Raw genomic sequence first — 13,862 nt, forward strand, 5'->3', positions numbered from 1 at the left:
TCAGGCACCATCTTATCTTAAAGAGCTCATAGTACCTTACTACCCCACCAGAGCACTGCGCTCCTAGAATGCAGGGTTACTTGTGGTTCCTAGAGTCTCCAAAAGTAGACTAGGAGCCAGAGCGTTCAGCTATCAAGCTCCTCTCCTGTGGAACCAGGTTCCAGTTTGGGTTCAGGAGGCAGACACCATCTCCACATTTAAGAGTAGGCTTAAGACTTTCCTCTTTGATAAAGCTTATAGTTAGGGCTGGCTCAGGTGAGTCCTGAACCATCCCTTAGTTATGCTGCTATAGGCCTAGACTGCCGGGGGATTTCCCATGATGCACTGAGCTCCTCTCTCCTCTACTTTCTCTCCCTCTGTATGCAACCTCATCCCATTATTGCATGTTACTAACACAACTTCTCCCCTTTCTGGTAGTCTTGTGCTTTCTCGTCCCTCTCCTCTCTCCTCCTATCACTTCCTGCAAGTGTTTCTGGCTCTGGATCTGTGGCTGCGGGTCACCTGCTGCCCCCGTGTTCCTGCTCGACACCCTCTGCTACAACGACTATTGTTACTAGTCCTATTGTTATTATTATTATAATCATTAACATTATGATTGTTATCATTAACACTACTTTCAATATCTGTACCATTTTTCATTCAGTCTATAGCAACATCACCTTTACTGTCTGTACCTCTGTGTGTATATTGTGTAGGCTGCCTCCCTCCCCTCTCTCTCTTGGTGTGAACTGTTGGCCTTCTGTAAATAACATCACAGAGTATGGTCTAGAGCTGCTCTTTTATGAAAAGCGCTATGAGATAACTGTTGTTATTTTGGCGCTATATAAATAAAATTGAATTGAATACATAAGCCAGAAATTGGAGAATAGTGTTTGAGCTCTGTAATGTAGTGCTCACTTCTACAATCATCTTCGCCACAGTTGATATGAGATGCGATGCGACCTGAAAAGAAATAGCCTAAACATAAAAATATTTAGCCTAATATTGTTTTGTTTACTGTTTTTCCATTTTTCCGCTCAGTTCAGTCATCCATGAAAAGCATAGTATATCAAAAAATAGTTGTCTTTCTCAGATACCAGCTGCATTTTATTCTCCAGTTATGTTTGAGGTGGCTGTTTTGTTGTAGGTTTTGTCGCGGCACAGTATGCATGACGAATTCAGTTCATTTTACTGTTTGTGTTACAATGGACCTATCTCGCAACTAAATTCTAAAATCTTTTTGTAAATTCTGTATCTGTATGTATTTACCCTGTGATATGACTCTGTTTCACAATGTAAAGCCAATGCTAAATTGGCATTAATTTTTTTTAAATAAAAATAAGTTTTATGAAAATCGGGCCAGTAGTTTTTCCATAATCATGCTGACCAACAAACGGCACCAAAAACATAACCTTCTTCAAGGATGTAAAAACAATGGTAATACAAGCAACTTCCATCACATTTAAGCTGGACAACATTTTAGCAGATGGTTGATTTTACTGAAACGCCAATATTGCCTGAGGTCTCTAACTCACAACACCATACTTTATTTAAACTTCAGAACGAACTTGGTGTACTGATATGTAAGTGTAATGAAAAACTGGGACTACTTCGTAGGTGTGCAAATATCAAAAGTTTACTGATTTTCTAAAGAATGCGTCACAACAAGAAATTAAACCAAGCTGTCTTATAAATCAGTTTATCACAACATATACTAAGGAAGCTAATATCAAACCACTGCGAGCTAAGGATAAAAGCCTTCATGTCATGTTACGGTCCATTTTATTCTAACACAGCATGAACTTTAAAGAGACGATGCTAGTAAAGCACAAGCCAGTGTTTAGCCGGTGTTTGGAGCGCATCCTGTTGGGCTCCTGTTCATTGTTTTGACTCCGGCTTCATTCTTATCCAACTTTCTCAACAACACCCAACACATTTCAAACCATTGCTCTGAGTCAGAGTTGAAACGCAAACCTTAAACATTTGCAGGCAAATCAAGCTAACAAGCACGTTAACCTCAGCAACTGAAGAAAACATGGTAACCAATTAAACATTATTCAACTGTTTAAAACAAATTGAGAAGAAAATATTAATCTACAATCCTAATAAAAACTACCCCAGGTATCAGTTGGCAGTTACTAATATTTACCGTTTGAGGATAATACAACATTATTGAGAGTTTCGGTCACTTGAATTAATGCCATCCAACCCGTGCTACTTTGTGACATGACTCAGGGATGTCTTCACAACATTGCCGCAACATAACAAAGCAACTGCAACTTGACCTGACAGCAAGTTTGCACAGCCATTGAAAAGGAGTGTACCAACATTCCACAGGCCACAACAACCGGATCAACTCTCTGCGAAGGAGATGTGATGCACTGCGTGAGGCAAATGGTGGTCACACCAGATACTGACTGGTTCCTGATCCCCCAGACTTCGACAACACCGGAGTCCCCCCACCTTACCCCGCAGCTGCCGGATGCTGCTGGTAAGCAGTGCTCTGGCTGTAACAGACTGGACCTCTTCTGAACTGACCAGTTTGGTTTTAAAATGCCGTTTTACAGACCCTCCCTGAGCTGACTGTTGGCTGTGTGTGTGTGATGCAGGCGCGTGCGCCGATCACAACAATTCACAAACCCTACTACACATGTCTTTCTGTTGTGCATTGTCCCTGTCCGCCAAAGTGGCGGATGACTCGACGATTTCACTCGCCACCACCAACAATTTACATTTGGTGGGTTCTAATTATATTCCCTTTTTGACACTAAACCCGTGCAGTGTCAGCTTCTGTCAAGCCTGAGGCCTTTGTACAACAAGTCACGGTGCAGTGTAATGTGCCAAGTTGATGCTTTCTCTCTGAAGACTGCTTTACTCCCGCATGTCGTGACTACAGCCTTTGCGATTAGAAAATCTCGTTGTAACATATCGCGTTAATATCACAAATGCAATTAATCGTTCAGCCCTACTCCACTGGGTGACACCACAAGCTGGACATTAGAGCCATAGGTGATTCTATAATCACTGGATCCACACTCAGAAGTGTAGTCAGACAGAGAAGCTGCTCGTCTCTTATTTCCACAACTTTCACACAAAATATATATACAGTATATCACTGCTTGTTAGTGTGGTCTAGGGCTGAACGATTAATCGTTTGAAATCAAAACTGCGATTTGAAAGAACGCGATTAGCTAATTGTGAAGATGGTGATTGAAATGTAGGTTAATTACACAGCGCATCTGACCCATTTTAAACAGTCATTCAGCTACAAATTCATTCTGATGTTGTCCTTGAGTGACAGATCTGCTCACCAATCACATGCGCCATGTGCCTCCTGTTACGGTCCTACTCACCAATCAGAGCGGGCACAGGGCGTGTACATTTTCCAACAACAAATGAAATTAGAGGAAAACGTGTTAATGGTGCCAGCCAAACCGACACAGGCAGCAACTGTCCCGCAGTTTTGTCCGGTCTCACAAGTGTTTCAGCAGCGGATCATTTAGCTGCGCTACGTTGTTGACATGTTGTCATTTTGTGTGCTTCAACTGTTCCATTCCGCTCTCTGCAGGCTAACGTTACATGTCTACATGGTGCATTTCAGAATAAGAGCATTTTGCCTGTCTGATTTTGCTGACTTGTTCAGATTTTGCTTATTTGTTCAGTTGTCCTTTTTGCTTGATTTTGCTTTTACTATGGTTAAGCTCAGCTGCATCTACACACCTGGGCTCAATTAGCTCATCATCCCTCCCAGTCCGCTCACCTGCCTCTCATCATCTCATCAACCTGCAGTATATGTTTTCCTTGGGACTAACTTTTGTTTCTTGTACTTCAGGCTCACCGCCTGCTTCCCTGCCTTATGTTTGCGTTCTGCTGGACAGCTAGCTACACTTTCCCATTCGCCACTGCCCACACCATCTCATGTCTTCTGACTACACCTCTGTTTGCCATTTATTCTCAAAATACTAGAAGATACATGACCATATTTCCCTGCTGCTGTGTATTTGGGTCTGTTAATGCTTGGAGGTAATAATAACGCTTGTAAGATACTGAAACATGGCATAATGTAAATGGTTAAACAGTCCCCTCTGTGGTTCCATTCTGTTTGACTTCAGGTGAGTAGCTGCACAACACTGAATTACTGTGGACAGACTATTGCTGTGTCTCATTTCATGTACTTCCTTGAGTATACTATAATGCAGTACACTGTGTACACTATGTACTTACTTGCTTAGTGCGTTAATTTTGACAGGGTAGTGTTGTCTCAAATCAAACACTGCTGTTGTGCACTAACCGAAAATTATTGCAATCCCCCCAGCACAGAGGCCGCCTTCAGAGCTCCAAAGTAACAGCCAGGCTTTATCACCCAAAATAAATGCTCAGAATCCGGTTTAATGCCAAGTTCAAACTTACAAGTAATTTTCTTAGAATTATATAAAATGAAAGCAATAGAAAGCAAGTATTGTAACCAACTGTACACTAACAATGTAATGTCTGATATGATAATAATAATAATAATAATAACGTAACGACAGACCCCTTTTCATACTATTTCTGTTTATCTATTTTTTATTTTCTGTACATCACGAGCCAGATGTCTCTTCATTTAATTTAAATTACTCAAAATGTAATGACAGAATAACAGCAGTACGGACTATCTTAAAGCTGTGTTTTCTTTTGCTGTTGTTGCTGGAGTCTGCAGCGGTCTGTGACTGCGGGAGCAGAAGGCTCTGTGAGCGGACAGCTGACCAGCTATGCAAGCTCCTCCCGCGGGTTGACGCAAGCGTCCCCCACCACCACTTGCGGAGCTTCTCAACTCCGAAAACGTTCAAGCACATTTTTGATCCGCCATCACTTTTCGTAAAACTGTCAATATTCTACACGTTTGATTTCTCGCCTCAAGACTTCTCAGAAGTGGATTTAGAGATGAAACAGTGTATGAAACTTCCACTAAGTAGCTAAAATCGCGGTCGTTGAGGGTGAGAAGTGTCCACCACTCCACACTGAAGCCGTTATGAGTGCACCATCCGGGTACTCACAGTGCACTGCATATTGCCGCACTTCTCAGTGTGAACGCACTTTTGCCCTCAAAATAGTGTAAAAGTGTGTAAGTATGGAAGTGCGTGAATTGAGACCAAGCGGGAAGCCATTCACCCCACTGACTTGTAATGGGGTGAATGGGGTCTCTGTCATTACCACTCCGGGCTCGCTGCGGCTGCTCCTGCACTATGTAACACTGGAGTCCCGTGCACGAACAATGTTTAGCAACAACAACATAATAAGCTATAAGAAGAAGCAAAATATGTACAATGTAAGTTATTTGAAAGAAGCTAGCTCAGTATGGATATCATGGGAGAAGGTGCAAAGAGACCGAACAAGATGTCGGAGGAAGCGAAAGAGATCGACCAAGAAACCGGACAACAGTAAATATCGAACTGGCTTTTAATCGTTGGAGTGAGCTAAAAGAGAGAAAGCCTTGGACTACTAAGTATAAGTTACTAGCTGGCACTGACGGAGGAAGCTAAGAAGAGAAACAGAGTGACAATGACGAGCTTTGTGAAATTCAAGGCTGTGAGATGCTGGGCTGGCCGTCTTTCTGTTGGTCTAGTCCGTAATATTGCTATGTCTTGTGTTGTCTTGCTTGATGTTTGGCTGTGTAAGCAAAGCTGTCTGACTGGCTAGTTTTTGATCATAATGTAATCATAACAAATGCATGCACACAGCTGTCCTTATTAAAGGTGCCATATTATTATAGTACTTATTATAGTTTTGGTTGGGTTAATTAAAGTACTCTCTTCATTTCATGATCTTCAGTTTGATCAGATCAAATCAGTTGATCATGACGTGACGCTGTTGGAAGACATTGTTACGCTTAGGCGTTAGGCTTATAGTTAGCTAGGGTTAGGCCTAGGGTATTTTATGAGTTTTTATAAAATTTAACGGTATCTTTTTCTTGTTGTTTTATAATTATGTATTTTATTGTTTTTTAATGTGTGTATCTTGTCATGTGTTCTCAGCTTTTTATCCAACTCTGCCACTTTTATGTGTCTCTGTTTTCTGTAAAGTGTACTGGGACCACGCAGCTGGTGATTTTAAACTTTAAATAAATCTGACTTGACTTAACTGCCTAGCTCTACCTTAATAGCTTAATTAACCAGGACTTTCTCTCCTCCTAGGCCGGCATCTTACTGGGTTTGTTCTGTGTCTTTCTTTTTGGTTTCTCCTGACAACACACAGACATCCATTCACTGCTGACAACTGATAGTCATACCACATCTTCTTGGTGGTTATTTGTAATTTCTTAACTTTTACAATAAACACATAATTGGCATGCAAACCTGTTGTGTCTCCCCTTCTTTTTGTCACGGGCTAAGAGCCGGCTTGTGACAACATTAAAATATATTTATGGTGTAACATTTACAAAATATAGGCCTACAGCTTTTACATTACTTTGGTGGGCCACCCAGGTACATTAACATATAACAAAGTATATTTGGCGACCCATTTTAGGATTTTGCAGAGAAACACAGAGAGAGATGTTATCTGGTACTACATTATGAGACATGGACATTTTATAAGCATGGAGCGACAGTGAACAGTGCAGATGTCACTCGGTAGGCTACCACGTTAGTTTCCACATGCGGCACACTTGTTCCTGTACCTAAAAAGTCTGCAGTGTACGAACAACTGTGGCATTCGCCACAGTTCTGATGAAGTGCTTTGAGAAACTGGTTCTGCAGTACATAAACAACATCCCAGGCAGCCCACCCTCACCAGTTTGAGGAAGCCATCTCCACCACCCTCCACTCAGCCCGCACACATCTTGAAGTTTGCGTATGACACCACCATCATCGGCCCATCTACTGAGCATGCTCACTTCAATATATGTTCTGCAGCTAAATACATATACATGTTATGTTTTGACATAATGTCAGAACTGTTACTTCTTCACATTCTGATTATGTTAGTTCATTATATAAAAATTCTGGCAAAATTTTACACATTGCACCTATAACAAAAGAACAAAATAATATTGACAGCCATCCTACCAACAATGGTATGATATGTTATAAGTGATACAGTATATACAGTGAGATACAGTATCAGTTGACAAAGGAGATGAAACATCACTACATGTGTTTTGAAAGCTGTAGCTCCCAGGTAAACTTAGAACATGCCGATGATCAAACCTTCCCCCTCTTGAGACTATAAGCTACTGAACTACAGCACATTCCCCTACCTAAACCATCCTGGTACCTGTTTTCTGGAGCCATCCTGGTGAAAAGGTGTGTTGCCGAATTTGACCTTGATTACTGCTTTCATTTGTGGACGAAGCAGCGCCCATACACTCCCAATCTCCTGTCGTTCTTACTGAACACATTCACTAGCTCAGACTCCCCCTGCCTGAGCAACAGGGCTAATCTTTTCAGGTGATGCGGCTCAGGCAGCTTCGAATTATTGCATTAGAGAGAGGGAATGCTTTAACCTTCTTGTTAGGGCTGACTAAGTGTGACAAATTTGGACTTGTCTATCTATGTGAACAACAGTGCTGAGAGTGCAGCCTAGGGGACAGAATTACCTAAACGCCTTCTATACTCTTTGACCTTGAAGTTGGCCTGTACCTAATCCCAACACATTCTCCCTGATCACAAGTCATTTTCTGACATGGCAACTCGGATTTCAGGATGACGAAACATAAGAAAAAACTACTTCCATATACTTTTGTGAGCTCATTGTTGTTGGAATTATGAAACTACAAAATGCTTCTTGAGGAACTGTGTTGCATTGCTCGGAAAAGATGTGTTGGACTGTGTTACATTGCAGTGTTCCGGGTATGAAAAGTGAAGCCAATGCAGGAGTGCCTTAAACCTGCATTCTTTCTAACGGCCAGCAGGGGGCGACTTTCATGATGAGTCTATGGTCTCAGTCACTAGTTTTGAAGTCTTCAAGGTGTGCTTTAGGGCATAGCTACCTTGTGATTGACAAGTTGCTACCACAGGGATGTGTCAATCAGGACGAAGGGAAATCGTATCCGTTACACTGTGTACATTTAACTAGCTTTTAACATGTTTTTAGGTGCTGTCTGTGTTTTCCATCTAAGCACTAACGGTGTGTTTTCAGTTCATGAAAGTAAAATGTAACATTTTGGTTGCCTAATAATGTCTTGTTAAGCACTCGGTTGTAGTCAAAGACACTCTACGGAGTCAGCTGTTCATCTTTCATTCTTCATCACAGAATGAAATGGACCAAAATCAATGCTTGTTAACAAAAACACATTGGGTGCCTTGGTGAGATGCATAGTCCCATATAAATAAAAAGGTCCCTCAAACTTAATACAAGACATTTACATACACACAGAAAGAATATATAGCTTTCAGAGATAACTCACCTCAGAGGTCTTGGCACCGCTCTCTCTCTGCTCCAGCCCACAGGGTTCTAAGCTGCTCTGCTCCCTCTGCAGAGAACAACAACCAGTTGCATAAGTAACTCTACATAGCCACACCAAGGGTAACACACTGATAGTTGGTGCACTGTATTTGTATTGAGGAACAATACATTTTGATTTGTGACAGTGAGCACTGGAATTCCTATACTGCAAAAAAATCACTATAATACAAATATACATACTGACAAAAGTCCTGACTGTGCATATGGTAAATACATTTAATATGACTTGAAAAGAAGTAGGATTTTGAACAGGAACATTGCTGTTTATGGTTGGAGCCTCAAACCCAAAGCCACAGGGGTGCCCCCACTCATTTATTCATGACTAGTGTAGCGTATCTGCCCCCAAGAGGCCATTAGGAGGCGTAATAATCTCCACAAACAAACAAATGCACTCTAGATCATGCAGGGCCTCTCTGCAGTACTGCTGAAGTGCAGGAAACCTCTTGTGTATGGCACAAGAAGAAAAAATCTGCCAAATGAACTATTACAAATTGGACTTCAGGACAGACCAGAAGACTAAATGCCTTGCTATGATGGACATGTTGACAGTGCATAACATACTGTAGTGTTTTTAAACTTAAAGTACAACTGTGCTTAGACTGAGCAGACATTACAAAATCATATGGCATGTTTAATAAAGCAACTAAGTATGCTTTTTTAACAGATGAATTAAATAAACAATTCCCTAACTTAAGATCACCCGCTGTTTTATACAACTTTAACACTACTCAAGCTTCTGAGGACAAGCAGCAGAAATTGTCACTGTAACATAGCATGTGTTTAGAAACTGACTTTAACTGCCACTGATTATATTAATTATCTAACTGTGATCTTTATTATTTTTGTTTCCAGCATGGTCTTACAGTGTCTTTGTTAGAGTGTATAACTATACATAATTCCTAAATCAACATCCTATACAAAGCTTATGCCGGAAGTGTCATTCGTAACAGAAAGGGTTAAAACTAATTACTTATAAGTTCCTGCACACAGTTATTGTCCCTAAAGTCCTGGAAATATTAATCTAATTTTGCCTTAATGAACTAAACTGTTAGTTACTTCAGTGCTTTTGGTTTTATCTATAAAAACACCCTACAAACTGCTTACAAAATGTATTTAGTTTTTAATATATTTAAATGACTTATCTGACCCTGTCAATTCAGTTGGATGGGACCATCTGCTATCTCCATTATTTGACAGGACATTTGCCTAATCTTCAGAGGGCTGATTGTGGTAACAGAACAGGGGATGTAACAGCAGGGTACTGATGACCCATGACAACATGAGGTCATCAGCCTCTGAGGACTGTTCTAACTAATCCCCTTCACTTATCCCTATCCCGGTACTACTGGATGACCTCAGCAAAGTGTTTCAGCAGCTCATGTCATTCGAGGGGCTTCTTCATAAATTGTGTTCATGAGCTGTTGTGAAATGTATGTTCATGTCCATTATAACTGATTACTTGTTGCCACAGAAAAATGGTATGATGCAAAGTTGGACTGCAAAGTAAATAGGATTACTAGTGGATTACCAAACTGGTTGGTCCAATTCCAAGTCAAATATGCTATTAGTAACTTGTGTGGTGTACACAGACATATGAGGTCTATACTTTCACACTGGCTAAGGGGCTCGTTCAACCAACAAGCAAAAGCTGCAAAGCTGCATCATACCAGGAATTACTATAGTCTAATTCAAGTTTATGGGCAAACCTCAAAAGGTACTGACCTACATTTCAACTGACATGCTTCTATGTAAAAATGTTTCTCTGTCTATTGCTGTTCCACTGTATTGGCATATTCAAACAGGTCTGTAAGAAGTTACATACCGTTCAGTAATATCAGTAGAAAACACACAGGCAAAGCTAGTAGAAATATATTCTACACACTGTGACACTTCCATATTGAGAATGCTTTCACACAGATTTTGAAGAGGCTATCTCTTGAGGAGATCAAACAGACACTGTACATAACACAAAATGCAATATTGCAATAGAGTGGGGAATGCATGGGGTGTCTGAGAACCATCATTCATCCACATCTCATTGTTCTTGCATATTATTTTTGCTATGTTAATATTTTTTTTAATTATGAGGAACTGACACTATAGCCTGACTTGCCAATAATGACTCAGAAATATGAGGTTGGAGTACAATGGTGCTGCACTGTGGTAGGGCTGATCTTTCCTTTAAAACTATATGGCACATTTTGCAGCTTGTTCATAAATTGTGTACATTTTGTATTGTCTGAAGGGTAAACATAACAGCTCTAGCTTCTTGGAGCCAAAGCTATAGTGATTAATCTTTAATGCATTTTCAGTCCATCATGGCCATCAGCCACTCAGCACCCACTAATTAGAAGCATGTTCACATACATCAGCTTAATAATTAATTCCTGCAAATAGCACCTTTGTTTCCAACTGTAAATACATTCATCTACTCATGTAGGTGACTGGACCTGTATTGTTAATCATGAGTCTACGCTGTGCCTACACTCACTTTTTGATGTTTTGGATTTTTGATGTTCAAATGTAGTTGATAACCTCAGGCATGAGTGAAACCGCAAATACAAGAGCCATACCGGCTCGGACGTCACCCGGGTCAACAAGGTCTGCGTCAGGTGCTACGGAACTAGGGCAACCTGATGAAAAATGGGTTACTGGAAGACATTCATGGACTAGAGCGGAAAATATGGATCTGATGCAACAAGCCCTTACAGCACAGAATCACTGAACATAAGGGCGACTGACCTATGATTGAAGATCATAACCAAGCTTGACCCCCAACAACCAAGATTGCCAAGGCTAAGTGAGTAAGTACCCTCTGAGTAAGTACCCTCTGAAATTCTGCTAGAAGATGTGAATGCAGCACTACATACTATCCCTACTAGCCCCAAGGAGGGGGGGCTGTACAGTGTCTGTGTGATCTCCTCAAGAGATGTGAATGCAGCACTACATACTATCCCTACTAGCCCCAAGGAAGGGGCTACCTAAGAAATACAACAAGCTGTCGATACCTGAGGTTCTGGAGAATGCCAAACAAAGACTTACTGCTCTGGCTACCCGCCTAAAGAGATACAAGGGAGAAGCAGAAGTCAGGAGAACAAACCGGATGTTCTCCACCGAAACATCCAAAGTGTACTCTCAGTGGCAGGGTAATAACACAAGATAAGATCCACCCAGGGCTGAGACTGAACAGTACTGGCAGCACAAATGAACCAACTGCTGATGGATGGGACCCACCCAGAATGCTTAACCCAAGGACGGACAGTCCTGATCATGAAGGATCCCCAGAAGGGAACAATCCCATCCAACTACCGGCCAATACCCTGCCTCTGCACAACATGGAAGCTCCTCACAACATGGAAGCGGCTAAGATGAGTAGGCACATGGCTCAATACATGGACAGGGCCCAGAAGGGAATGGGCAGTAATACCAGGGGAGCCAAGCACCAGCTACTGGTTGGCAGTCACTCGAGACTGCAAGACCAGGCAAACCAGTCTGTTTACCGCCTGGATTGACTACAAGAAAGCCTACAACTCAATGCCACATACATGAATACTGGAATGCTTGGAAATGTACAATATCAACAGGACACTAATAGCCTTCATCAAGAACTCAAAGGGGCTGTGGAAGAAGTCTGGAAGCCAACTCAAAGCCAGTTGCTCAAGTCACCATCAAGTGCGGCATATACCAAGGCGATGCACTATCCCCGCTGCTGTTCTGCATAGGCCTGAACCCCCTCAGCAAACTCATCACAAAGGCGGGCTATGGATACTGGTTCCGAAGTGGAACAACCATCAGTCACCTCCTCTACATGGATGAAATCAAGCTGTATGTCAGAAATGAGTGAGACATCGACTCACTGATCCACACTACCAGGATCTACAGCAATGACATTGGAATGTCATTCGGACTGGACAAGTGTGGTCGCATGGTATCAAAAAGTGGGAAAATTATCAGAACCGAGGGGTTGAACTACCAGAAGGCCACATTGCAGATGTTCAGGACAGCTACAAATACCTTGGGGTTCCGCAGGCTAACGGAAACCATAAAGAGGCAGCAAGGAAGTCCGCCACAGCCAAATACCTACAGAGAGTAAGGCAGGTCCTGAAAAGTCAGCTGAATGGGAAAAACAAGATCCGATCCATCAACACATACGCCCTGCCAGTCATCAGATACCCCGCTGGTATAATAAACTGGCCAAAGGAGGAGATAGAGACCATTGACATCAAGACAAGAAAGCTCCTCACAATGCATGGAGGGTTTCACCCCAATTCCAGCACCCTGAGACTGTACACCAAGCGTAGCGAGGGAGGCCGAGGGCTAGTGAGTGTCAAGACCACTGTCTAGGATGAAACGGCAAAGATCCAGGAGTACATCAAGAGGATGGCCCCCTAAAGATGAAGGGCTTAGTGAATACCTCAGGCAGCAGAAACCCGAGGGTGAGGACAAGGAAGATGAAGAACCTACATGGAGAGACAAGCCGCTGCACGGCATGCACCACCGACAAATAAAAGAAGTGACTGATATCAAGAAATCCTACCAGTGGCTGGAAAAGGCTGGACTAAAGGACAGCACAGAAGCACTAATCATGGCGGCACAAGAACAGGCACTCAGTACAAGATCAATAGAGGCTGGGGTCTACCACCCCTGAGACAGTACAGGGTGTAAGATGCAGGCAGGAAGTGCATCCATGGGACACCATAACCAGGTAGCTGGCATAGTGTACAGGAACATCTGCCATGAGTATGGGCTGGAAGTCCCAAGGTCAAAATGGAAGACACCTCCTAAGGTAGTTGAGAATGACCGAGCTAAGATCCTGTGGGTCCAGACTGACAAACTGGTGATGGCTAACCAACCAGACATCGTGTTGATCAACAAACAGCAGAAGAAGGCTGCAGTGATAGATGTGGCATTCCCAAGCGACAGCAACATCAAGAAGAAGGAACACGAGAAACTTATATATATACTTACTTAAATACCAAGAGCTGAAAGAGGAGCTAGAAAAGATGTGGAAAGTAAGAGCAACAGTGGGGCCAGTGGTAACCGGAGCACTGGGGGCTGTGACCCCCGAACTGGGAGAGTGGCTACAGCAGATTCCAGGTAAAACATCAGAGGTCTCTGTTCAGAAGAGTGCAGTCCTAGGAACAGCTAAGATACTGTGCAGTACACTCAAACTCCCAGGCCTCTGGTAGAGGACCCAAGCTTGAGGATGACACATACCACCCCGCAAGGGGTGAGAGGGGGATTGTTTTTATATATATACACTACCGTTCAAAAGTTTGGGGTCACATTGAAATGTCCTTATTTTTGAAGGAAAAGCACTGTACTTTTCAATGAAGATAACTTTAAACTAGTCTTAACTTTGAAGAAATACACTCTATACATTGCTAATGTGGTAAATGACTATTCTAGCTGCAAATGTCTGGTTTTTGGTGCAATAT

At 42.2% G+C, this 13,862-nt stretch overlaps 1 protein-coding gene across 20 annotated transcripts in view; it reads right to left on the reverse strand.

The window, feature by feature from the left end:
- Window positions 1-13,862, reverse strand: part of dlg2 (discs, large homolog 2 (Drosophila)) — a 247,198-nt gene that overhangs the window by 154,104 nt on the left and 79,232 nt on the right. For all 20 annotated transcript variants that reach the window (XR_006823055.1, XM_046039060.1, XM_046039061.1 and 17 more), the window contains one exon: window positions 8,366-8,431. Coding sequence is in view for 19 of the 20 variants with exons in the window: in XM_046039060.1 (XP_045895016.1) it covers window positions 8,366-8,431 (66 nt within the window). In the remaining variant the exon portion in view is untranslated. The remainder of the gene's footprint in view (window positions 1-8,365; window positions 8,432-13,862) is intronic.

The sequence above is a fragment of the Micropterus dolomieu genome, linkage group LG23, assembly GCF_021292245.1.
Source record: "Micropterus dolomieu isolate WLL.071019.BEF.003 ecotype Adirondacks linkage group LG23, ASM2129224v1, whole genome shotgun sequence".
In the NCBI taxonomy this organism is placed as follows: domain Eukaryota; kingdom Metazoa; phylum Chordata; class Actinopteri; order Centrarchiformes; family Centrarchidae; genus Micropterus; species Micropterus dolomieu.